This window comes from Haliotis rubra, unplaced genomic scaffold, assembly GCF_003918875.1.
Source record: "Haliotis rubra isolate DU_JTF1 unplaced genomic scaffold, ASM391887v1 Scf87, whole genome shotgun sequence".
NCBI classification, from domain to species: domain Eukaryota; kingdom Metazoa; phylum Mollusca; class Gastropoda; order Lepetellida; family Haliotidae; genus Haliotis; species Haliotis rubra.
In genome coordinates, this window is record NW_025767601.1 from 144,477 (window position 1) to 171,725 (window position 27,249).

The window sequence follows — 27,249 nt, forward strand, 5'->3', positions numbered from 1 at the left end:
CAATGAGCACAATAGGACAGTGGTAAGGCGTTAGCCTATCACCCTGAAGGTTGGGTTCGATGCCTGGTGGAGGCATCGAGGTTCGGGTCCCGAGGTGGGCACATTGTATAAAGATCCACTAGATATTCATGGAAAAACCAAGAACCACTCAATTTATTTAATGGCCTATGATGACCAGCACAAGTTACTGAGAAGCACTTCTAACCTGCAGCCCTGGACCAACATAGACTAGTACAGAAAACTATGGTCATAACAAACTCAAAGGAACCACTTTTAGTTTGTTATAACCATAGAATACAATATTTTGAATACAATATACAGGAGTGACCGGGACCAAAACCAGTTCAGTATACCCGTCAGTTTGCTATAAACATGTGTGTTATAAACAAAGTTTACCATCCTTAGACAATTATGACCATAAATCTTTTATTTACAAGTTTGATGCATAAGGTTTCAGCATCATCAGTCCTCTCCAGAGAATTACAGTTTTTGCAATAATGAAACTTCAAGTCATTCAACACGTATCTACATTAATGTTTATTCAGTGAGTGGCTCATATGACACCAAAAGGATGGACAAATGTTTGGTTACTATTTAACACATGTTAAATTACACTGACTGAGATTTAACATGGATTAATCGTATTCTTCAAGTTGGCATACTAAGCTGCAAAGGGCACACTAATAGTTTAATGATTGCCTTGTGGCACACTTAAGAAAATACCTTTATTTATTAAACAAAAATCAATAGCAGGAGTGCAAAAGCATACCGTATATTACCGTCTATAAGCCAACCCCATGGATAAGACGACCCCCAAACTTGACCCTTAAAATCAGTGTCAAAATGGTATGTTTCTGCATAAGCCGATCCCCCGCAATGGGGTCCTAATCTCATCAAACACAGACCACAGATAACTGGCAGTTACCAATAATTATAACTTTGGTCCACATTATTCAAAGAATTCACAATCATATATATATTGCGTCTACTCCTCGTCCCGTTATATTATTGTGCATGTTTGAACTTGAGCGCCGGGAAACGTGCACAGCTGATTGCTATTTCCGGCTCAGATACACACGGTAATCTTAATCCCTGCAAATAATACAATGCCCAGCAAAAACAACTTAGAAGTAAATCTTGTCTAGTGATGTTTAATTGCAAATTTGACGTCTCTACTGACAAATGCATTTTCTGTTGTTTGTTCACGCTAAGTGATAAGATGTTGTTTTCTTACCCCTGGAAAAAAGTTTGACGAAAGCGTAACCCATGGATAAGACGACCCCCTTCTACAGACTGCTTTTTTTTTGTCCTCAAAATTTGGCATATAAACGGTAAAAAACGGTAGTTAATAATATTCAGCTGTTACATAGTTAATGACATTCTATTCTTTTATCTCCTTACTTATTCAGATTTTCTGTATCTCCTGATTAACCTGAAATATACTTGAAACAATTGCATATGCCTGAAAGGTTTGACTTTTGTCTTATAAAACATCAGAATCTGAATCATTACAGATGTTCTGATTCGTCAGTCAAGTTCTGTTGTTGACAGATGGCAGTAGGGTAAATGTCTCCTCATACCATGAAAATTTCAATACAATGATAATATATTAACATATCGAGTTATTCTAAAAGTACAACATATGGCAGGAAGAGTTAGCTGCATGTTCACATTCAACTAATGATACGTGATAACACAACTGACTGCAGATCAAGTAGATCCACAGGATATATGTGGGCGCAATAGTCTTGACTTGAGTGCAATCACGCCCAGCCATCTCCAGATTACAAATAACACATTGGTGAAGGACAACATTTCAAATAAATATTCTGATAAAAATAAGCATTTTTCTTCTCAGATAACTTTACATTAGGATTAAGAAGAACTAAAAACAACAACAAAACAGACCTCATGCAATGATATTTGAAAAACTGGAATCAGATTATTTTCCAAAGTGAAAATTGAACTGATTTTTTTTGGATAGAACGAGCAATGAAATGTTTTCATTAGAAGATTCATTACTGGTATGAGAAGAGCAGGAGAATCAATATATCCTCTTTCAACAAATCAGCAAACAAAATCGTTTCAATTCCATTACCTTGCTATATGGCTCAAGATTTCAGTGAAGTTATGATGTTTTGATCACACAACTCTCTTTAAAATTTCAGCCCTCTGTGAAGATTCAAGGGCAGATTAGGTCCCATACTACCCTGTATATGTTGTCAGATCCTATCTTATTACTATAGAAGATTGTGTGGTTGCAGTTAGACTAATGCTTAGTCACTGAATATATATAATTTTGATTGTAACAATTAAACCCCATTACATTGAAAAAGGATCCCCAGGGAGACCAGAGAAAATCTAGACTTGCTTCATTAGGGGCTTTAGAATCGCAGGGAAGGCTAGGCCATAAGGAAAATAATATGGTTCAGGGACTGTGAGGCAGACTAGGTTGCAGTGAGTGCCATGTCTGACTGTCATTGCTCCATGACTGCAGGGAACTGGTTTCAGAAGACCTGCATGATAATATACCGTATACATCTGTCTGTGAGTGAGTGAGTTTTACGCCGCACTCAGCAATATTCCAGCTATATGGCGGTCTGTAAATAATCGGATCTGGACCAGACAATCTAGGGATCAACAGCATGAGCATCGATCTACGCTATAGTCTGGTATACAATGACATATGTCAACCAAGTCAGCGGGCCTGACCACCTGATCCCGTTAGACACCTCTTAAGACAAGCATGGGTTACTGAAGACAAATTCTAACCTGTATCTTCACGGGTTAATGCTGTCTATAGGTCAAACATGGCACATAAACATATGAACTATCATCAGCTGGACTTACTGGACCAAAACCAATTTTACTAGACTCCAGATGCAATTATTACCAGGCAACTGGAATGTTGCTTAGTGCATGGTTAAAAAAAGCAAGAGAATACAGGGATTGGGAAAGAGAACTTTGACAATTTGTCATTTTCAGGATTATTAGCCATTTTCTGATTTTAGAATGGGCCACTGCCCTTGTATTAATAGTAAACTTCAAAATTTTAATGGGCCATTTTTTATTCTAATGTGCAAAATGGCCCATGGCCCCTGCCTTTTACAATCCCTGAGAATAAAACTAACTGATTCCTGGTTCTACAAAAACTACAACTGACAAGTGGACTAAGAAGGTGGTGAATATCCCCTGAATGACAGCTGATAGATGATTTTATGATCCCACCCCGTATGACTCCAACTCAAAGCATGTTGGTGACCTAGCTGGCCCAGTAAATCAGCAATGATCTGGCCACAATGTTTCACTGAAAAATCAATTTGGGGTAATTGGTTGCATTTTGACTTGTTGTCTCTGTTGCCTATTTTAATTTGGCTGCACATGGTTTTAGTGTGAAGATGGCAGGTGGACATGTTGAATGTGTTTACTGAAGAGGGATCGAGTTAGCATCTTCATTAAGCTTTGTTGAACTTAAATTACTCTACTACATTCCAGGTCTATAAATTTTCTTGCCCAAGCAGATTAAAACGCTAAACTTAATCGATGTTGACCTTCATCATGGACCTTATGGTGCAATACATGCTTTGGATAAAATTATAGGAATCATAACTGCATCTTCATCATATACCTATTAAAAGGGCAAAATGTCCGATGATTTGCAAACTTTTGAAAATTTGAAAATATCACTAATACTAGCAAACAAATATTCAAATTCAGTGGATTAAAAAGAAGACTATTTGATCACTAACTTGTCTTCAACAAAAAGGTCAAATAATATTTCAAAAGTCAAATGTTCTCTGAAGCCATTTCATAGGGAAGAAACAGAGTAGCTGAATGGCCAACTAGGAAGAATCTTCTGTGGGTCATTTCAAAATGAAAATATCTGAATACATTTTTCATTTTCATAAATCTCGATGAATCACAGGATCATAAATATATTATCAGTGAGTCAGCTTAACCTTGTTGTGAGAAGTATTTCATGGCAGCTTAAACATGTGAGTGAGTGAATGTTATATTGTATCAGCAGCTCAACAGCTGGATCTAGGTCTGTTGTGTATGTGTAAACCTGTCGTCAAGAGTATGAGCAACAATTCTTATATGACTATGACACACAATAATCCAGGTCCCCGTTTCACAAAGCTCTTGTAAGCCTAAGATCTCGTAACTTTTCTCGTAGCATTCGTACCTCCCATACTGTAAAATTGACTTAAGATAGTCGTAGCGCTACGAGAGCTCTGAGAAACGGGGCCCAGGTCACTTATTGTAATCACAATATCCCCATTTCTATCAGTTTGAATACTTGATTACTCATCCTACCCGACATAACTGTAAGCATAATACTATTACAATACAGTCACAGCATGTCATAAGATAAATTAAGTTGCATGAAGAACCATATTAGAATTTTTCTTCATGTACCCCAACTTTTGATAAGAATTGTCAAATGGGATTGGATCGTCAGGCTTGTTGACTTGGATGATACATCTTATCATTTTCTGAATGCATAGATTGATGCTTGTGATGTCAGTCATTGGATAGTCATGCTCGTTGACGTGGATGATACATCTCAGCGTTTTCTGAATGCATAGATTGATGCTTGTGATGTCAGTCATCGGATAGTCAGACTCGTTGACGTGGATGATACATCTCATCGTTTTCTGAATGCATAGATTGATGCTTGTGATCTCTATTATTGGATAGTCAGGCTCGTTGACGTGGATGATACATCTCAGCGTTTTCTGAATGCATAGATTGATGCTTGTGATGTCAGTAATTGGATAGTCAGACTCGTTGACGTGGATGATACATCTCAGCGTTTTCTGAATGCATAGATTGATGCTTGTGATGTCAGTCATTGGATAGTCAGGCTCGTTGACGTGGATGATACATCTCATCGTTTTCTGAATGCATAGATTGATGCTTGTGATGTCAGTCATTGGATAGTCAGGCTCGTTGACGTGGATGATACATCTCATCGTTTTCTGAATGCATAGATTGATGCTTGTGATGTCAGTCATTGGATAGTCAGGCTCGTTGACGTGGATGATACATCTCATCGTTTTCTGAATGCATAGATTGATGCTTGTGATGTTAGTCACTGGATAGTCAGGCTCGTTGACGTGGATGATACATCTCATCATTTTCTGAATGCATAGATTGATGCTTGTGATGTCAGTCATTGGGTTGTCAGGCCTGGACTAAACATTTTCAAGACCGCTGTCATAAGGCTTGAGCTAGTCTCTGTGTGGCATTAGACAAAAAAAAAACAAAAAAAAAAACAAAAAAAATAATACTAATGTGGGTCATGCGATTCCAGGGATTTGCTCTACAGCATTTGAAAAAGTACAGCATATCTAATTTATAGCCAGACATGTATTTGGGGCATTTAGCATTACCTATAGCAGTTGTGGTATCAGGTGTTTGTCTCACCAAACTCATATGGTTTTACCTTGAACTACAAACGTATGGGTTACTTATTTCCTTACCTGAAGGACCCATAATGTAATGAGCAAGTAATGAAACATGAGATTTCAATAAATACCACTGTACATCTCTTGGGATGCAATCTATATTTTTTCTACATCCATTAGTGTGTACATTTCTCCACCATATAAAACCCTGTAAAATAACATGCATAAGTGAAATGAAGAAACCTTATTCGCCGGTTTCCTACTCGAGGCTGAGCATGAGACCACCGAGTGTCAATGATTGATGGGTAGAAATTCAATTCATAATGAATTCTGTGTGATCAATTACAAAATGACAAAAATCCTTATTAAGTAGGACTGAGTAGCAAAAAAATTCCAGTGTATTGTATGCTTTTTGTTGACCATAATGTCTCTAGTTATAAGTAACACCCTTGTAATAAGGCCAGTTTGACCATGCTGACAAAATGGCATCCCTGTCATGCTTTGCCACTCAGATGTAACGTTGACAATGGAAGTGTTCCTCGCTATAACAGTGGAATGAGGTCAACTTGACATGAACAATAACTGTACAACAGGTCAATATTCCTGACACTGATCTAGGTGACCGAACAATGTACACAATCTAAGACCACTCTATCTGGAAAACACAGCCTTGTGATACATGCCACAGAAACATAAAACATCAGACATCACATCCATCTCATCACACGCAGCCATCGATTTCTTATTCCCATTGGCATAATCCCTGTTAATATTCCTGTCATCAGATGAGGTGAATGTAACGGCCTGTGTAGTTATAAATTCTTTGTGTCTAAGACATCAAATGGCAGCTTCAGAGTGATAGACACAAATCCTGATTGTCTTCATTTCATACATAAGGTGTACATATTACAATCACTGATAATATTCACAAGTATAAATATTGTACAAACATGCATGAGTATGTAAGCATGGGTCTAGAATACTTGTAGCAATATTCCAGCTATAAATGTATAGGAACATGAGTTAGCCAATGTACCCATATGCACAACAGCTCTAGAATAGAAGAATAGTTATTATACACTATTTACTTGAAATAGAGGATCGGCTTAACTCTGTTACCTTCAATGCACTTGTGATTTATTGGTAATAGTTCTACATTACACAATCATCCATCATGCTATTAAGCTAAATAAAATACTTTAGACAACCATGAGTATCAATGTCTAGTAGTTCCACCTTGTAACCAACCTTACAATAACTGTCTTGAAGCTACATGCTCATGAATTGAATTTCATGAAAATATTCAAATTTTGGCATGCATGATGCATGGACTCCAAAGGTTATATAAGTGAAATGAATCATTTAAATGATATACAGAAACTCAATTGCACTGCGAACTGTGGGCTTCAATATGATAAATGATACATACACTGCTCTATCATGATAGAAAATACATATTTTGAAAATAATTGAACATTAGTTAAAATGACCCCTTGAAAATATGAGATAGAATAGGCATTCAGCAACCAATGCTTGTATAAGGTGATTAATGGGATTAGTTGGTCAGCATTGCCGACTTGGTTCATGCATGTCATTGTACCCTATTTGTGTGAGTGAGTGAGTGAATTTAGTTTTACGCCGCACACGGCAATATCCCAGCTATATGGCAGCGGTCTGGAAATAATCGAGTCCGGACCAGACAATCCAGTGATCAACAGCATGAGCATCGATCTGCGCAATTGGGAACCGATGACATGTGTCAACCAAGTCAGCGAAACTGACCACCCGATCCCGTTAGTTGCCTCTTACGACGATGTATATAGCTGTTTTATTGTTTTCAAAATCATGGGGGGATCCTAGGTCCTTAATGTTTCTTCCTGTAGTATTTGAATCCTGAAACACTGACCTCTTGACTTTCATTCATAATTTCAAATAAAGTAACAATATACAGTAACATCACTGGAAAATGTGTTTAAGGTATTACAAGAAGTTCTCCCGGCAACAGGTTCTAGATCTTGTCCTGTCCATGTCCTACTTAGTACCATTATGTTTACAACTCAATGTCTTTGTGTGTCATATCATGTGTACTAACCATTCACATCCTCTAGATCAGGCCTGGATACTTACTGAATATTTAATGACATACAGTCAAATCCCGATGAGTCGAATCGCTGGGGACCAAGTAATAAATTCGACTTATCGGTGTATTCGAGACATAGGTGTCGATGACGGTAGAAAAAAAGATGATCCAGTCCTAATTCCTCCGCCTAAGCATCTGTTTATCTAATGACTTCCATATCGATAGGGGCACCTTATCAGTTCCAGTCTGATTAGCACAGACAGTGATTTCCGTAAAATCACTAATCTGCCTTTTGAACTCACCCGTCAATGGCGGAAAGGTGTGAGCCGCGCTGGTTTGTTAATTGGATCCGTTTGCTACACCAATCAACTTCTCATTGACTGACTTCGGCTTATATGTATACAAGATTGCTGTTGTTTGAATGTCATGGGACCAAATTTCCTTCTCGAGTCATCGTGTGTATTTATGAGACGAATTCGTGTAACCGGAAATCAAATGATGACAACTATAACAGGGAATGGTCAGGACCGACAGGTACTTCGAGTTATGCATAATATTCGCGAGACACCGGCATTCGACTCATCAGGATTTGACTGTACTTACAATCACGTCAGATTCAGTGCTTTACTTTCCTGTTTATCATGAACTAGGTAATAGAACCTGAATTCCTGAATCTGTCTGGATTTATGGGTACATAAGCTTTAGAACTAAATCCATAAGACCATAATAAAGATTGAATAACACCAAATTTTCCATCATATTGAGGGTCATATATCTTGCCCAGTAGTTATCTTCACATTACATGACTAGAAAAAGGGCTCTAAGATGTTTGGGAATACCCATAAACAATTACATCTTTATATACATATTGAAACAAATTAGCATGTCTTTTGAAAAGTTGTCATATTTCTTTTAAAAGCTGTATTTTTAAATTTTGATCATTTTTACCTTATATGTGTAACATTTAACATTCAGAATCTACAATACTTCCAACCAAATCATAAACAAATTAGTGTATAGCTGAGATACTTTTCCCTTGACTGTAATCTTTGGGCTGTAAATTGAAGAACATTCATGTCTTTGTTGAAAACCTTTTGGGATAATATTTATAAAAACATTTTCGGACAAGGATACTTACAGAGAGACCATACTTTGACTGGTCATTACAGATTCTAAACACACCTGATGTCTTGATATATGATACTAATGTACAGCGCTGTACTAAAGACAAATGCTACATAAAATGAAAGCGCGAAGGGATACTACAAAAACTACACAGGCCTAGTTTAAAATCTGTCACCTGTGCAGTGTCAATGAGAATTCATACATTATTATGCAACACAAGATACATGTTTCTAACCATTTCTTGTGTTATCAGCGGGATAGATGGGCAGATGAATTGTGTTTGCTTGTCATGCAGAAGGCCTTGTTGATATTCCACACAGATACAATTAATGAAAAACACCTATACCCATTCTCCTCTCACTCTCCTTGTGTATATTCATAGATTCAGTATAAACTAACAGTTTCCAATCCTTCAACAAACACAGAAATGGTCAAATGTCAACTGGCATGTCTGATAGGTAATTTCAGGAAGTGGCCATGATGATCTGCATGTCTCATCGAATCTGAGTAGATCTATCTACTACCTTTCAAACAAATCACTGAATATTTCATTAAGAGAAATATGAGGTAAGTTCTCAACTGGTAACGATATAAAGTGAAATGGTCTGAAATGTAATTTCAAAATTCCAGTATACTTACTCGAACGCGAAGAACAGTCCACTGGTGACGATGATCAAGGTGCAAGTCAAGTAGAAGATTCCAGTTTGTTTGGCCATCATGATTCTTCCGTTGCAGTGAAATTTATTTTTTCCTGGAAATACTTCCCATCTTCTCACTTTTTTCGCCATTTTATCCTGATCTTCGTCAATATGTTTTGACGGAGACTCTGTCGAAACAGCAGTATAAACGAGATGGTCTTTCATTAGTTGCAAACAGTGGTGTTCTATAGGGGAGAAATACCCTCACTAGGGCCTGGTGGACCATCACAAGGAAATCGGTAATGATCCTAATTCATCTTAAAATGTATCCAACGATCGAATTGTCTATTTTTCTACACAAATACCTCTAAATTCTATCTGTTTTTCATACACATTTGTCACCAAGACCTTTGTTGATCATAATGATCTCATGACGCATGCGTACTGCAATGACATTTCCTATCAGTGTTGTTTCGTATTCTTGGCATTTTCTTTTCCAAAGATATGTATTTTACGTGTTCCAATATTTGTTTATATTGTTAACGATATGATAAACACGAATAGATACAAAATCAGGTTACGGGAATACTATCAGTAATAAAATATATAACCGACCTTCACCTTGTTTAACCCTTGACATATGTGGTGAGCATGGCTTCCACTAAAAACAAAATTGATTCAGGAGAACGCTCAAGTGCGCCAAAGGATACAACCAAAACTGACAGTGTGCCTCCTACCGGGACGCCGAAATTAATTGGTGCGTTAATACACAGTGTTGATCAGCTATTCAGACATAGGTGTGAAAAGCACGAGTGTAGACTAGCACCTGTTCTTTTGTCGTCAATGTCACCTAAATTCGTGGGCTAATTCACTCAACCGGGATGCAACTTAGCAATGATGTAATCAGTCTGTGTATTGAGAAGTATGTTAATGTGAGTTGGAAATGGTCTTACCCCTTGACACTTTTATCACTGAAGCATGCCGTATATTTTATTCATTTTAGAAAGTAAATGTTAGTAGTAGCACGGAAATATTCAAATATAAGTGAAAATGTGTAAAAATTTCTTATGATTAGACCTAATTAGCATTATAAACTTGAATCTTTAAATGTGCTCTAAGAGCAAATACTATAAATTTACCCAAAAATTCATGGATGTGATTAATCAGTTTTTAGACAGTATTAGAGAGTGTTAAAGTGTAATGATTTATAACAATATATTATTTATTCATATTTTTATTACTGTGATAGTTCATTTTGCATCATTAAAATAGACAGACATGGTGCTCATAACCTGTGTTATTGAAAAGGGAGGGCTTGCTGGCTGGCTATCATCATTTGCATGAACAGCATGTGTTTCATATCTCACTGATATATGATGTACTAGTATTAGTTTGGCAGAGTTGACATGTGACATAATGAAGAAGTGGAAATCTTAAAGTCAAGTCTGTCTTCAGTGATATGCCTATATAACATATTTCATATAGAGGACACATAATATTCTGAACAGTCAGAATGAACGATGAACACCTTACCTTCTCAGTCGGTAGATTTTACAACACTTCATGTCTAGTTACTGTACTCTGTGTAAGTGAATCAGGGGACCCAGAAAGATTGATCTAGTTCAGAGTTTCTACTTCAGTTATTCTATTCATCAGTATTTTAATGGTGATAAATGTAGGAGGACTTGATGCAGACCCAATACAGTATCTAGTTACTGGTTTGCTGGATAAGTTAACAAAATCATGCTTTAAAGATTCTATTGCATTGATAGTTTGATGACCTGTTCCACACAACAATTGCTAAAGCTGGAAGATGTTTTAATGTAAGAAAAGTAATATTTTGAAAGGGTTCAATTTTTGTTAACTTTAAAAAAAATGCATTGATGACTTCTAAAATATTTCTTTTTGAGTTGTGCATAGGCCACTGTATTGAAGCATATCATAAGACTGTTATTGGATGAAATATCATGATACTTTGATGATCCCATTTATATATTTTAAGTTTATGAAATCAACTGATACAAACCCATATATGTTTTAGTTGTATAGTGAATTAGTGAGTTTAGTTTTACATCATTTTTAGCAATATTCCAGCTATATCACAGCGGGGGACACCAGGAACAGGCTTCACATATTGTACCCTTGTGGGGAATCCCAAACCGAGTCTTCGGCACGAGCTAATGCTTTAACCACTAGGCTACCCCACAGTCCCTTAGGTTTATAGAATCAGGTGACACAATATATATATTTTAGGTTTATGGAATCAAGTAACACAATATATACATTTTAGGTTTATAGAATCAGTCACACAATATATATATTTTAGGTTTATAGAATCAGATGACACAATATATATATTTTAGGTTTATGGAATCAGTGACAGAATATATATATTTTAGGTTTATGGAATCAGATGACACAATATATATATTTTAGGTTTATGGAATCAGTGACACAATATATATATTTTAGGTTTATGGAATTAGATGACACAATATATATATTTTAGGTTTATGGAATCAAGCAACACAATATATGTATTTTAGGTTTATGGAATCAGATGACACAATATATATATTTTAGGTTTATGGAATCAGATGACACAATATATATATTTTAGGTTTATGGAATCAGATGACACAATATATATATTTTAGGTTTATGGAATCAGTGACACAATATATATATTTTAGGTTTATGGAATCAAGTGACAGAATATATATAGTTTAGGTTTATAGAATCAAGTGACACAAGCCCAAAGTCAAATGTGAAATAAACAGACATAGTTTGAAATAATTTCTTTGTCCGAACTGTGCCAAAGCGAGATGAATTGCTAAACATCATACAAATTATAGTAACTGTTATTTTGGGGATAAGAATATAATGAGTGCATTGTATGTATTAGCTGATGTTGAACATATAATACTAAACTACCTGATTTCTGAACAATGTTAGCCTTTAGTTTCAGCTTTTCCAACCATGCCAAATAGAAAAGATATAAACAGTATGGATCCACAGAAAGTTTGTTGACATCCTAAATTACTTGAAAAACATTTTTCTTGAATTTAATTTTCATTTGCCATTTTCATCCATCTAGTGAAATTCATTGAACATCATTTAAACCTTCCACTTTGTAACCAATTTTGTATATTTTCCTAAACCCATGATTTTGCAATGTGGTGCTAGGTGCATTGTTGCTCAGAGTTTGTCGACATCCTAAATTACTTGATAAACATTTTTCTTGAATTTAATTTTCATTTGTTTCATCCATCTAGTGACCTTCACCTTTGTGTCTAACAGGTGGTGCAATAAGAGCAGGATGTTCTCACTCATTTGCAAACACCTGCCTCATCTGTGTAACCCTGAGACTTTAGTAGTTGCTTTTCATTTTGTCACTTCTAATTTAGGTGTATTTAATATGTACAATACATAATATATATATGAATAAATGGATATGAATAATTAGATGCCCATCACATGATTGCATATGAATGACACATTTTGATGCCCTGAGACTGTCTTCCAGAATTGATGTACACGGTGATGGACTATTTCCATATTCAGCAGAATTCCCTGGGAATCCTGTTGTCCTATTTTACCTGACAATGGGTAAAATCTGTGAGTTTGGCAGCATGTATGTTCATAAAATATCCTCTGTGTGACCTGGAGAAGAATGCACAGAAGTGCACTTCAAAATTCTCATGGTATTCATTGGATCCAATTCTATACTGACGGTGACTGGCAACAGCAGTCTATGAATTTGCCTCATTTTCTAATTTACAGTTCTTTAAGACCATCTTTTAATTATCAACCAATTGATCAGTGATGACTAACGCCTGTAAGTACTCAAGTTCATTGAAAGTTTTATCAGGTCAGCTATTTTGATGTCCTATACTTTATGCAGAATTATTATGACTTGCTGTTATTGAATTACTACGGTAGATCTTAAATGAATTTTCTCATCTGATTTTGATATTAAGTACATCTATTTGTTGTAACTGAACAAATATGTTACTGTAGCAGAATATGACACTTCAAGTCTACCTTTCCTGTTGAGGAACTATCATGCTTTGTCATACAGCTGTTTTGTCATCATGTGATCATGGCGGCATGTTGACACTGAAGATAACTCAGAGAAAAAGTAAATATCTAGTGTGGTAAAGAACCCAGAGCCACCTGTAGAAGAATATGAAATATCAGTGCTACCTCTCTGATTGAGGAACAATTTTACTTTGCCATAGGCCTACAGCTGTTTGTTTCAGTTTGGCTGTCACTGTAAACATGAAGTCACTTGATTCCGACTGAAATGTTTAACCTAGTTTTATAGATTACTTTCTTAGTTTGTCAGCCCCCAAGTCATTCCCCAACCTAATGTAATAATCTGTGTCAAACTGAGACGTTATCTGTAACTGATTTGTGTTTTCATTACCTTTTAGATAGATTTACATAACTGAATTTGATTTGTGCTGTATATTACTTTGACAATAGCCTTGCACAGCCTTCCAACCCATTATGTCTTAGGGCAGTTGTGACAGGGACATGCCTAATATTTATTTCTACGGTGTCAAAATGACATCAGTATACTGTCAATTTTATGTCATAATGGTATTTTCTTTACAGAATGTCATCAAAATCATGTCAATATTTCAGCAATCTGATGTCATAATGATACCTTCTTTTCAACACTTCAGAATTATGTCAGTATGATCTAATTTTGTCAGTATCAGTGTCAAGGCAGTATCAAGCTGGATCAACATAGTATCAATATTACATCAATATCCCTCACTCACTCACTGACTCACCTGTGTGTGCTGCATGCACACGGGCAGCCATCCCACAGGTGTGTGTTAGATTCCAGCTAATCTAATCCATTACTCCGATGTTTTATGTAACTCGTACATTCACACCGACCTATATGTTTACAAAACACCACCTTCATTGACAACCGGTAGTGATCCGTACTATTGCGAAATAACCCCAGGTTCCAGTCTGTCCTTTATCATGTGAATAGTGCCCACATTGAATTATACCGTCGGACAAATGGCTTCAAACAGTGACATGCACATTGGTGACTTCAACCAAGTATCTGTTGCACAGGTATAGTCAATATTGAGCTATGTGACTCAATATTTGAAATAAGGAGGATGTCCTGTGAACTACACTGACTTCTTGGCTATTGACTGTGGTCACGCTTCCTTGGCCTGATCAGTCTTCGTGACACATAAATAAAACAAGATAGTCGCAGGGCACTAAAGTCTCCATGCTGTATTCCCTATACTCAGTGGTAGCTAAAGCAACATTGGAAGTTATAGGGCATTGAGACGAGGCCTTTTAAGGACAGGTAGAGAGATCATGTAGTTGTGAGATAGTGTATATACGAAGGATATTGACAGTGTGTCCGTGTACAATGTCTGGTGTGAAGCGTCAGTGCATGTCACGGCAGAGTTTGGGGATCTTAATGTTGTGTACTGTTAGAGTTGAAACACCAGCAGTATGTTGATCATGGAATCAATGGGTTGCATGAACCAGAAATCTGTTTGTTGTCTAGAAGCTGAGATAAGGGGAGTTTTTAGATTAGGCCAAATCAATTAGTTTGATTGTTTTAAAAGCAAATGTAACTTGAATTTTACAAATATGAGGTGACATATTTTGCAAGGATTGAAATTAGGCAGGGAATTTTAATAAGACATGTTTTTACATGCTCTTTTATGGAAGTTAAGGTGAGAGTAACCCTGACAGTACTCATGATTGGGTTGTTTTCCTGTTTTTGCCTCAATTAATTTCCTTCTCGCCTCAAGATGTTTCAGCATGAAATATGAAGCCTATCTATGTTTGTTCAGAAGTATGTTAGAAAGGGAATTATGTCGACGTTAATGCAACTGTATTGAATCACATTTGACATTATTTGTCTTAGTGAGGTCTTGAAGAAAGAATCTCATGCTTAATCATTTTTGTGTGATGATTCTTGTAAATTTCATGCTTACATTAGTTCTATATATAAAGGGGCTGTGGGGTAGTCTAGTGGTTAAAAGTTGCTAATTCGCCATCGAAGACCCGGTTGAATCCCCACATGGGTACAATGAGTGAAGCCCATTTCTAGTGTCCCCGCGATGATATTACTGGAATATTGCTAAAAGCTGCATAAAACCAAACTCAGTCAGTCTCTCTATATATAAAATAATTTGAATTTAGTCATACGTTCTGTTTTAATTTGTTGACTTAATTTCAATGTTATTCAGTTTTGTATTCATTCTAGTATCAAGTTATGCAATTAAGTGATATAAATTCAAAGTTCACATTTGCAAACGGCAAAATAGTTCCTGCAGCTTTAGCATGTTTATGCAGTGCTCACTTCCATGTCAATAGTCACATACTAGATTAAAAACAAATTTAGGGCACATAGAAATGAAAATAGGATTGTGCATATATATTATGATAACATAGATCCAACAATTAGTCAGTGGGTTAAGGGGTTAGGTGGTGTGAACATACCCCAGTTTCTATGTACCTACACCAGTCTAACCAGGTTCAAAGCCTCTCAGGTCAGGTTTGTTTGTTCTGCTGTTGGTGGTGGCTGTCTACATGTGTACATGGGTCAAGGTGTTGTTGACAGACTGAGGCTGCCTTTTACAGGTCACCGTGGAAACTGGGTACTTAATTAGCAAGTTATCTGTAAAACAGGACATTTTAAAGAAATTCATGCTTGTTCATGGTCCAAACTATCCTTTGGGTTTTAATAGTGGTTTGGACATGAATATGCATGACTTTTGTTGAAATGTCCTGTATTTAAAGGAGGAATAAGTTCAGCCTAATTGACAGTCCAGCCAGTTTGCTTCGTTTTATAACCAGTTTGTCAGAAAATTCAAGTTTTGAATCAACAAGTGACTAGAGGTGTGACGATACAGAAATTTCATGATACAATACGTATTCGCGATATCTTGGAACGATACGATTCGATACGATGCGTATCACGATATGCTATCTTTAGTTATTTTCTTTAAAAAAGTGTATTTTGATAACTAGTAACAGTGTAAATTTTGACATGACCGTCAATTTCTGTGAACATCACCATTTTAGGTCAACGATACATTCTAGTGAAAATTCGATATATTTATTGTCAGAAAAGGTATCACGATTATCGATACTACGATATATCATCACAGCTCTACGAGTGACACAGGAATAGTGTTTTGGTTTCACACTTTAGGTACAGCATCTAGATGTTAACTTGGAATGGTCACCAAAATGTAATATTCCCTGTAGAAGTGAAATATTCTTAGTTATCATGGTTATTTGCGTGTGTTAATTTATTTGTGTTAAACATTAATTAGGGTCTGGAGCAGCCCAGTTGTCTCTGTAAATCTATGTGCATCCATTAGACATGAAAGAATCCTGTAATCTTTTTCATCTCAGATTTGTCCTCACGATATTTATCTGTTTTTCAATTCCATTCTCTCGAGTTTCACTGAAGCATGTAGGACTTTTATAACAATTGACTTTGATCCGACAGTATGATAAATTTGATCTTTAAGTTTTAAATGAGCGTTCATAAATAGTAGCACTTGAAAAATAAATGTCTCAACTTTGAAAGGTGTAACAATTTAATCTATACACATGGACAAAAGTATCGCAACACCCCATATTTTTCATTGTATCAATATGTTACCATTAACCACAGCAAAGGAACTTATCCAAACATCAATTTAACTTACTATCTGGATAAATTGACCCTCAAGGAATAATTAAAGGGCAAAACTAAATGTGAAAAGGACGACAAACTAGTTTATTTAGAGGAGTAAACATGGCATAATGTTTGTGACCTGAGCTCTATGCACAGGACCACACAACCCTTGGTAGAACAACCCTGTCTAGGATTTCAGCGATACTTGTTCCAAGATATTCTGTTGTGCATATGCAGTGTTTCTGTGGTGCCAAAGCTCGGTCATCAGTCATAAGCAAAAGAAAGCTACTTTCGTCCAACCAGTTGACCCTTCCCTATGATGTCGAATTCCAGTGATATTTGCTTAATAGTAGAGTAGATACATCGTAATATGTGCACAGCCGAAATCAAACGCCTGAAGGATCAAAGTAATCATACAAACTAGTGTTGAGAATTGGTTGAAATCTCATAATTGATGATTGCTTCATTACCAACGAACAATCATTGATAAAAATTGGTTAGCGTCAATTTTCAGATTTCCTATCCAGGTTGTTATCACAGATATGTATAACATGATGCACCTTGCTACTTTAAAGTGATGTTGATATTTCATGAACATAAACCTTCTGGGGTCTTCAAGAAATATTCAGTCATGACTTTTCAGTTAGTGAAGTGAGTTTTCTAAGAATTAAACAAGCTTGCAGGCCCTGACAACTTCGAAGTTATGTTCCATCATCAAGTGTTTCAAAGACTAAAACAGCAGTTCCAAAATCGTTTGTGTTCTATTATGAGAAAATGTGATCGATTGCTTGGTCGTTTGGTCACTTTCGACCAATCTTCGATTATTTCAATTAATCGGAACACCACTAATACAAACCAACATAATTATGATATGAATATAAATGACTATATGGGGGTTAAAAATCATTGGTGTGCGATACTTCTTTCAATATGTATTTATAAAGTGATATTGTGTATTACTGTATGAGGTCACATAATCTGTTGTTAAGATAAGGCTGACCTGTATTTGTGTAAGCTTATATTTGGGAATCCACTTTATCATGGATCATAGATTGTAATCACTTTGTTCCAGTTGATTACTTATCAGTTGTGATTGGTTGATAAGTGATATAATTTGAATATTTCCTGACAGAACAAGCAAAAATACATGTGTTTTTTCATGGTTAAATGATAATGTCAGTTTCAAATTAGAAGTTTTAGAAGTTGGAAGAGCACAAATACAGTTGTGTATTTTATGACAATTTCTTTTAGTCCTTGTAGCGACATGTCAAAACTACTTTTTGCCCCTTCATTGCATGCATCCATCCACCCATCCATGCATGCACACACACGCACGCATGCAAAACAAACACACGCACGCAAAACACATGCACACGCACACACACTGAAGCACATGTGATACATGTGTTCTCACCTGAGGCAAGTGAGTTTGTTAAAATAATACTGACAAACCAATGCGAATAACTAGAGAGAAGCGAGTTGGTACAATCAAGTTGTGGTGTGCTTACTCAGTTTTACCTGTTGAAGGTGCAAGAAATGGCTCTGAAATGGCATTAAAAAGAATAAAGAAGTTGTCATTCATTAAAAATTGTCATGTTTTAATGTGATGTATTTTGACTAACAACCTTAATTCATGATTATCAAGTAGAGGACAGTGGTTCATGTCACCCTGTCGTGAACATCATGGACTATTGCTAATAGATATACAGCTCTATTCTCCACAATATATTCACTTGCTTTTAGAGATTATGTAAAGCAACGTGTCTGATTTATTCTGTGAATATATCTCTTGCGTCAGGAATCTTAAATGATGATCTCTCATTGATTTTCTTTGCAAGACATGACAGAAAATGATATACCACTTGCGTAATATACTCAATAACGCTCTCCCAGTACAACATTAATCAATAGAAGTGTCAGAGATATACTCACCAATATTATCACACGGTATAACATATATGTCTCCCATTGAACCAGATAATCCAAATATTAACACGTCGTCTCTGAAATGAGAATCACAACATTTCCAGTGATGTTGTTGAGGCAAGACAGTTGGGGTGGAGCCATTTCTTGAGAATTAGTGGCCATTCAAGTTACCTCCTTAAAGCTGCTTACCTCCCCTGCTAGGCTTGGTAATTAGACATTAGGCAGGTGGAAGAAGAAGTACAATGCTGTTACATTACAGTGTGTATACCATGGGGATTATGTATACGTATACACTGGGAGCGTCCCACATGTACATGCTCCCTACACCACTGGAGTTCATTGTGAGGAAGTATTTCCATAATGGGGTTTATGAATTGCAACCTTCAGCTGCTGAAGGGATTGTTTCAAAACTTGGACTGTTAGTTAAATGGTAAAGTCCTTTGAAGGGCTTTTACAAGTGATGAATGGGAGTCAAAGATGTTTTGGACTTCTCAACTTTCAACTACTTTATTTGTTTAACACAACATTTCAGAGTTCTTACTCATTCTTCTAAATGATACAGCGTGGGTATGGACATACATACTTACAAATATACGGACGGATGGATGGACAGACTCTTTAGGCAGTTTACAAAACAAGATAACAATGGCTAGTGACATAAATAACAGAAGCCAAGGTAAGCTTGGAAATAATTATGTTTTATTGATTAATCGTGTTGGTCAGAGTAGTTTCACAGGGAATATTATGAAAGTTAATTTATGTATTTTGTTTGAAGTTACACAATATTTTTTCAACAATGTTTGCAAATGTGATTAAAACGTGATAAATTTCTTTGAGTATATCCTGCCTGTAATGAAGGCTGACAGAAATAGGGATCAGGAGATGAGGCATCAAGGTGTCAGGGAAGTTGATCATGCTGTCAACTACGTGTCTGGTCTAGGTTTCAGTATTTACAGGCCAACCTGATGTAACTGTAAAACAACAACTGTGGTGTAGAATATCATCATGGTTGAGTGACATATCACTGAAATTGATTGATTTAATTCAGGAACCCGGAGTATCCAGGCTAGGATTGGTCACCAACCCTTGTTGTAAGAACTAATGGAATGGGGTGGTCAGACTTGATGACCTGGTTGATACATGTCGTTGTAGCCCAGTTGTACAGATTGATGCTCATGGTGTCAATCATTTGATTGTCTGTTCCAGAAAACCACCATAATATTGCTGATACAGTGACATGTTTGTGCTAAGTAACATTTATAAAAAGTATTTTGTTCTGTTTTTTTGTTAATATTTGTTGATATACAGATCCCGATAAGTTTAATTGTGACCAAATGAATAATAGTGCCACTGGTCTAAGTACATGTTGAAGACCCATTACACATTAACAGTTTAAAAGAAAGCATGTCTGTAATGATTGTTACTGTTGCTTTTAAGTTCCAGAATCATAACCTTTGGTCATGTTCTTGACTCTTTAACAAATCAACTCTACTGACTGCTTGAATAATAATATGGCCTCAGTTAACTTTTGAGATGCCCCCTCTATGCTGAAGTATGGAAGCTGAGAGAGAATGGTTTGTTCTATAATCCTGCATATTTAGGATTAGGGAGGCCGGCCAACTCAGGTCGTGCGATTTAATCTGTTAATGAGGAAGTTTATTTGCATAAGTAATCATTAGGTAAGTGGTTTATTGTAAGTGGTAATTGTGAATTTCCAGCAGCTCATATTTCCCTTAATGCAGATATCAATCAAGACAATAACAGATGATAAAAAATCAGGTAAGTGGGTCGTAGATGAGTAAGGATGGTCTTGCATTTACGGAAGGATTGATTGGGAGATTATTGGAGGAAGGTCCATTCTCACAGGCTAATGTTAGTAGCTTGACACTGCACACAGCAATAGAAGTCCAGCTGTGCATCTCCATTTTCCATAAGCAGACGTCAATATCATCCAAGGGAAGTAGTGAGTGAGCATAGTTTAACCCCGTGTTTAGCAATATTCCAGAAATACCATGGCAGGGAACACCAGAAATGGGCTTCACACATTGTACCTGTGTGGGAATCGAACCCAGGTTTTCGGCATGATGAGTGAACACTTTTACCACTAGGCTATCCCACCGCCCCCTAAAGGAAGTAGAAACATCAGTAGTTTGCAGCCATGCCACACCGACTGATCTAAAGATGTACTACACAAACAACATATCGTCGAAGGGGGGGCTTTCATCACCCCAAAGCTCTGAGTTTGATTTCCCCACATGGGTGCATGTTAATGCCATTTCTAGAGTCCTAGTGCTGCAATATTGTTAATGTAGCATAAGACCATGCTTCTCTCCTTCCCACACTCCTAAGTACATCCCAAGCAACCTGCTGATTTACAACCCTATTGCAGTAGTGTTTGACGTACATCAGTACTATTTGACAATGTCCTCTATTGTTGTCCAGCATCAATAGCCTGTCATGTCTGTTCTCAGGGGGAGTGTTCCTGGCTACGGTGGCAGGTCTGTCCATACTGGGCGGTTTCGGGATGACGGTTGCCATGGCAAAGAAGAAAGATCCCAACATGTTCAATAAAGTAAGTGCCACACCCATAGTCTCACCTTTAATGTTTTCTGTGTATGTTCTGCTGCAGATACATGGGTATCTGATTTGAGAATGGGATATTTCAGAGCATTATGTTGGTCGTAGCATGTTTTGGTATGTGTCAGTATATATTGATTCTGTGTGAAATTTCAGGGCATTTTCAGGATTATAGCTCATAGATGAATTTATCAGGGCATATTCAAATGTTTCCTCACATTACAGTAATTGTAGCTAATTGTGTAGTGTTTTAGGGTGTTATAGATCAAAGATCATGGTGGACTTTAGGTTCATTATGGTACATAGTGGAATGTTTCAGGGCATTATAGCACTTTGTAGAGTGTTTCAGGGAATTGTAGCTTATAGTGGCGTGTTTCAGGGCATTATAGCACATTGGGGAGTGTTTCAGGACATTATGGCTTATAGTGGCGTGTTTCAGGGCATTATAGCACATTGGGGAGTGTTTTAGGGTGTTATAGATCAAAGATCATGGTGGACTTTAGGTTCATTATAGTACATTGTGGAGTGTTTCAGGGCATTATAGCACTTTGTAGAGTGTTTCAGGGAATTTTAGCTTATAGTGGCGTGTTTCAGGGCATTATAGCACATTGTGGAGTGTTTCAGGGCATTATGGCCCCCCTCCGTGGTGTAGTGGTTAGAGCGTCCGCTTGGAGAGCGGAATGTCGCGGGTTCGATCCCCGACTGCATCATACCAAAAGACATTAAAATATGGTACTTGTTGGTCCCTGCCTGGCACTCGGCATTAATGGGTACAACAAGGACTGGTCGGCTTGGAGTCAGTATAATGTGTCTGAGTGGGGTATTCATGCTTCACTGCGGTGTGCTATCTCAGTGGGCTAGCACTATAAAACCAGCTTCAGTCTGGGCTAGAACAAGCAGCCGCACATACATATACACACGCATGCATGTCGTCATAAGAGCGAAATATTCTCAAGCACAACGTTAAACCCAATTTCACCTCACCCCACCTCAGGACATTATGGCTTATAGCGGAGTGTTTCAAGGCATGATAGCACATTGTGGAGTGTTTCAGGGCATTATAGTTTATAGTGTCATGTTTGGCTGCATTATAGCACATTGTGGAGTGTTTCAGGACATTATAGCTTATAATGTAATAATGTTAGCTTATAAGTTCACATTAGATATTTAGCACAATGCATGCTCAAAGCGCTGATGTCAGGACGAAAAGGCTTTTTGGAATTTATGGCTTATAATGGCGTGTTTCAGGGCTTTATGGCTTATAGTGGAGTGTTTCAGGGCATTATAGCACATTGTGGAGTGTTTCAGGACATTATAGCTTATAGTGGCGTGTTTCAGGGGCATTTTAGCACATTGTGTAGTGTTTCAGGACATTATAGCTTATAGTGGCGTGTTTCAGGGCATTATAGCACATTGTGGAGTGTTTCAGGACATTATAGCTTATAGTGGCGTGTTTGGCGGCATTTTAGCACATTGTGTAGTGTTTCAGGACATTATAGCTTATAGTGGAGTGTTTCAGGATATTATAGCTTATAGTGGAGTGTTTCAGGACATTATAGCACATTGTGGAGTGTTTCAGGACATTATAGCACATTGTGGAGTGTTTCAGGATATTATAGCTTATAGTGGAGTGTTTCAGGATATTATAGCACATTGTGGAGTGTTTCAGGACATTATAGTTTATATTGGCATGTTTGGTGGCATTATAGCACATTGTGGAGTGTTTCAGGACATTATAGCACATTGTGGAGTGTTTCAGGGCTTTATGGCTAGTGGAGTGTTGGAGTGTTTCAGGGCATTATAGCACATTGTGGAGTGTTTCAGGGCATTATAGTTTATAGTGTCATGTTTGGCGGCATTATAGCACATTGTGGAGTGTTTCAGGACATTATAGCTTATAATGGCGTGTTTGGTGGCATTATAGCACACTGTGGAGTGTTTCAGGACATTATAGCTTATAATGGCATGTTTCAGGGCTTTATGGCTTATAGTGGAGTGTTTCAGGGCATTATAACACATTGTGGAGTGTTTCAGGGCATTATAGTTTGTAGTGTCATGTTTGGCGGCATTATAGCATATTGTGGAGTGTTTCAGGGCATTATAGCGTGCACATTATGTGGAGTGTTTCAGGGCTTTATGGCTTATAGTGAGTGTTTCAGTGTTATTCAGGGCATTATAGCACATTGTGGAGTGTTTCAGGGCATTATAGTTTGTAGTGTCATGTTTGGCGGCATTATAGCACATTGTGGAGTGTTTCAGGGCATTATGGCTTACAGCAACGTGTTTGGCTGCATTATAGCACATTGTGGAGTGTTTCAGGGCTTTATGGCTTATTGAGGAGTGTTTCAGGGCATTATAGCACATTGTGGAGTGTTTCAGGGCATTATAGTTTATAGTCATGTTTGGCGGCATTATAGCACATTGTGGAGTGTTTCAGGACATTATAGCTTATAATGGCGTGTTTGGCTGCATTATAGCACATTGTGGAGTGTTTCAGGGCATTATGGCTTACAGCAACATGTTTGGCTGCATTATAGCACATTGTGTTTCCAAGCGCATTATAGTGTTTCAGGGCTTTATGGCTTATAGTGGAGTGTTTCAGGGCATTATAGCACATTGTGGAGTGTTTCAGGGCATTATAGTTTATAGTGTCATGTTTGGCGGCATTATAGCACATTGTGGAGTGTTTCAGGACATTATAGCTTATAATGGCGTGTTTGGCTGCATTATAGCACATTGTGGAGTGTTTCAGGGCATTATGGCTTACAGCAACATGTTTGGCTGCATTATAGCACATTGTGGAGTGTTTCAGGGCTTTATGGCTTATAGTGGAGTGTTTCAGGGCATTATAGCACATTGTGGAGTGTTTCAGGGCATTATAGTTTATATTGGGGTGTTTGGTGGCATTATAGCACATTGTGGAGTGTTTCAGGGCATTATGGCTTACAGCAACGTGTTTGGCTGCATTATAGCACATTGTGGAGTGTTTCAGGGCTTTATGGCTTATAGTGGAGTGTTTCAGGGCATTATAGCACATTGTGGAGTGTTTCAGGGCATTATAGTTTATAGTGTCATGTTTGGCGGCATTATAGCACATTGTGGAGTGTTTCAGGACATTATAGGGCATTATAGTTTTGTAATTATGTGGTTTGGCTGCATTATAGCACATTGTGGAGTGTTTCAGGGCATTATGGCTTGTTTAGCTGCATTATAGCACATTGTGGAGCGTTTCAGGGCATTATGGCTTGTAGTGGAGTATTTCAGGGCATTATAGCTTATAGTGGAGTGTTTCAGGGCATTATGGCTTATAGTGAAGTTTTTGGGTTCATTATAGTGCATAGTGGAATGTTCAAGGCATTATGGCTATCAGTGGAGTGTTTTAGGGCATTGTGGCTTATAGTGGAGTGTTTTAGGGCATTGTGGAGTGTTTCAGGGCATTATATCTCATTTAGGTATGTTTTCATTATTATGATTCATAATGGAGTATTTCAGTGTGTTGTCATAATTAGAGTTCATAGTGGAGTGTTTCAGTGGAGTGTATCAATGTGCTGTTATAATGATAGCTTGTAGTGGAGTGTATCAGTAAACATGACTCGTTGAGGAATGTTTCAGTTGTCTGATGTGATGTTTCAGGGCATGATAGCAACTCGTGAGTTGCCGGAGAGTGGAAGCTCGCTGGCTGCCAGGGCGCTGGCATGGGGGAGCTTCTACTCCATGATGGGTGTGGGTCTGTTCTCCTTCACTGTCTGGAAGCTCATGGGGGTACACAATGTAAGTACCAGCGTCCACACAACTACCCTGCTATCTTGGTATAAACTTCCTATAGGTTCTTTTGAAGGAATACCAGTATTACTTCTCTGAAAAAAATTCTTAATTTTCTGTTGAATCAAGTTTTACTGGCAACATATGTGTACAAGCAGGTCAAAGTATGTTTAATGGAAAGTTTGCATGAAGAATATAGTTTAGAATGACCTTGGTGTTGACCCTACACTTCTTGTAATACCAGAGTCAGACGTCTGCCGAAAGCCAGGGATCAACCATTACCAATTCAGGGAAAACAGTTACTGACTTCATTGCGGTTCTATATTTCTAATTACAGATGAAAGAATTCACAGCCAAGATGCAGTCAATAATGCCTAAAATTCCAAAGAAAGAAAGTCAAGGTCGCACTGAATTCAGTTCCATAAGGGAACTATTTGAATATCTCATTGATGAAGATAAGAAGTCCGACAAGAAATCCTAGCACTCTACCATGGTGAACATTATGGAGAGAGGAACATAATGAACAGACAGGCACCCATTAGAGGGGTCACACAGCCTGGACCAACTCTGGTCACCTTTCATAGGATCGTGATCCAGCCAAGTGATCCATCCTGCACAACAATGTGATCCATCATGTGATCCAGCCTTGGGATTCATGAATCCATGGGATAAGGCAGTGTGATCCAAGCGATAAGGAAAGATTTAGATTGCCAGAGAACAGAGGATGTGGCTTGTTGCCTCGGTGTCTCTTCAGGAGTCTATGTTATGAAGAAATGTTGTGCCACCTTAGAACACTGACTTGCGCACAGCTATATGTGAGGGCATATGTGGAGATAACATTCTCGAAAATTTCTCTCTCTCACTCACTCATTGCATTAACTCCAAACCTTAGAGGGATCTTTCACATCCTAAAGTCTATAATTTATTTCAGCATTGGCAAATTGTTTGATACTTTGAACAAATAGATACAGTGTCGTGGTCACTGTAGTCAGCAACATTCCGACGATAACATCATGTCAAATCTTAACTCTGGGTCGGCGAACACAGTGGATGTTACCCGAAAAGGGATCCATGCTGTCAAGATTTGTTGACACAATCGTCCAGGTGACATGTTGTAACAACCTGGTCTTTATACACACTTGTGAAGGGTTAGAATTGGTCTTCAGCAACCCATGCTTGTGATAAGAGGCAACTAATCTGATTGGGTGACTTGGTTTACACATGTCGTTGTATCCCAGTTGCATAGATTGATGCTCATGTTGTCAATCACTGGATTGTCTGGTTCAGACTCTACAGACTGATGTGGTAGAGCTGATATACTGAGTGCAGTGAATTTATACAAATATATTTAGTTCAGTGAGTAAAAAATATGAAAATACAAGATTTCCTAAAAATGTTATTCATGTGGGAGGAAAAATGGAGCATGGGGAATACTAGCAGAAACAAATGTAGACTTACCTCCTTCTGTCATAGGGCTGAATCTTCCAATCTATTTTATAATTTGTTTTGAAGCTTTTGAGATACATTTTCAACAGGTTTAATATGTCTCTATTGATAGCAACAGAAAATGAGTTTAAATATTTTTTATTTATTCATGTTGACAGATATGTTTTGTTAGTGCATAGTGTCACATACATGTGTGCAGTGCCTGAGTATAGATTGCTGGGATGGACGTCCACATAGTGCAAAATGTGATATGGAAAATGTGATGTATCTGAAACAGCCTGGAGTTGACATGTGAACTGTGATTACATCACTTTAATTCTAGTTATTGAAATAAACTAATTTTGTACATCTGTTTCTGCTGTCATTTTGTCCTGCCAGATACCATTGTCAGTATTAAGTGGTAATTGCATTCTCACAGGAATACAGGGTTGATTGATAGTCACGTGTCTCTGTTTTCAGTTGTGGATTGAAATTGGGTTGTGTATAACTCAGGTGATTCCTCACCATTGCCTGATATTGAAGCAATGTGTAGAGTGGATTACCATGAGGTTGTAAAGCACTGTAGACGAAATTTTGAATGTGAGCTCTCGCTGGAAGCAGGCT

General features: G+C 37.4%; 2 protein-coding genes across 8 annotated transcripts in view; one reads left to right on the forward strand and one right to left on the reverse strand.

The window, feature by feature from the left end:
* The window catches only part of LOC124263150 (palmitoyltransferase ZDHHC14-like), a 92,455-nt gene extending 73,536 nt beyond the window's left edge, over positions 1-18,919 (reverse strand). Inside the window, exons 1-3 of one of the 7 annotated variants that reach the window (XM_046697712.1) lie at positions 14,057-14,464; positions 9,870-9,915; positions 9,256-9,442 (exon numbers count right to left, since the gene is read on the reverse strand). In XM_046697712.1, the coding sequence (XP_046553668.1) occupies positions 9,256-9,442; positions 9,870-9,915; positions 14,057-14,071 (248 nt within the window). In that variant the 5' untranslated portion in view covers positions 14,072-14,464. Of the gene's footprint in view, positions 1-9,255; positions 9,443-9,869; positions 9,916-14,056; positions 14,465-18,867 lie in introns of those variants that run through there. The other 6 variants (XM_046697713.1, XM_046697714.1, XM_046697717.1 and 3 more) reach the window with 6 other exon arrangements.
* Positions 9,892-26,994, forward strand: LOC124263152 (transmembrane protein 242-like). Its single transcript, XM_046697719.1, has 4 exons — positions 9,892-10,011; positions 21,333-21,433; positions 25,072-25,209; positions 25,538-26,994. Exons 1-4 carry the CDS (start codon positions 9,906-9,908, stop codon positions 25,679-25,681), a joined length of 489 nt encoding a protein of 162 aa, XP_046553675.1. The 5' UTR covers positions 9,892-9,905; the 3' UTR covers positions 25,682-26,994.
* Positions 26,995-27,249: the final 255 nt, after the last annotated feature.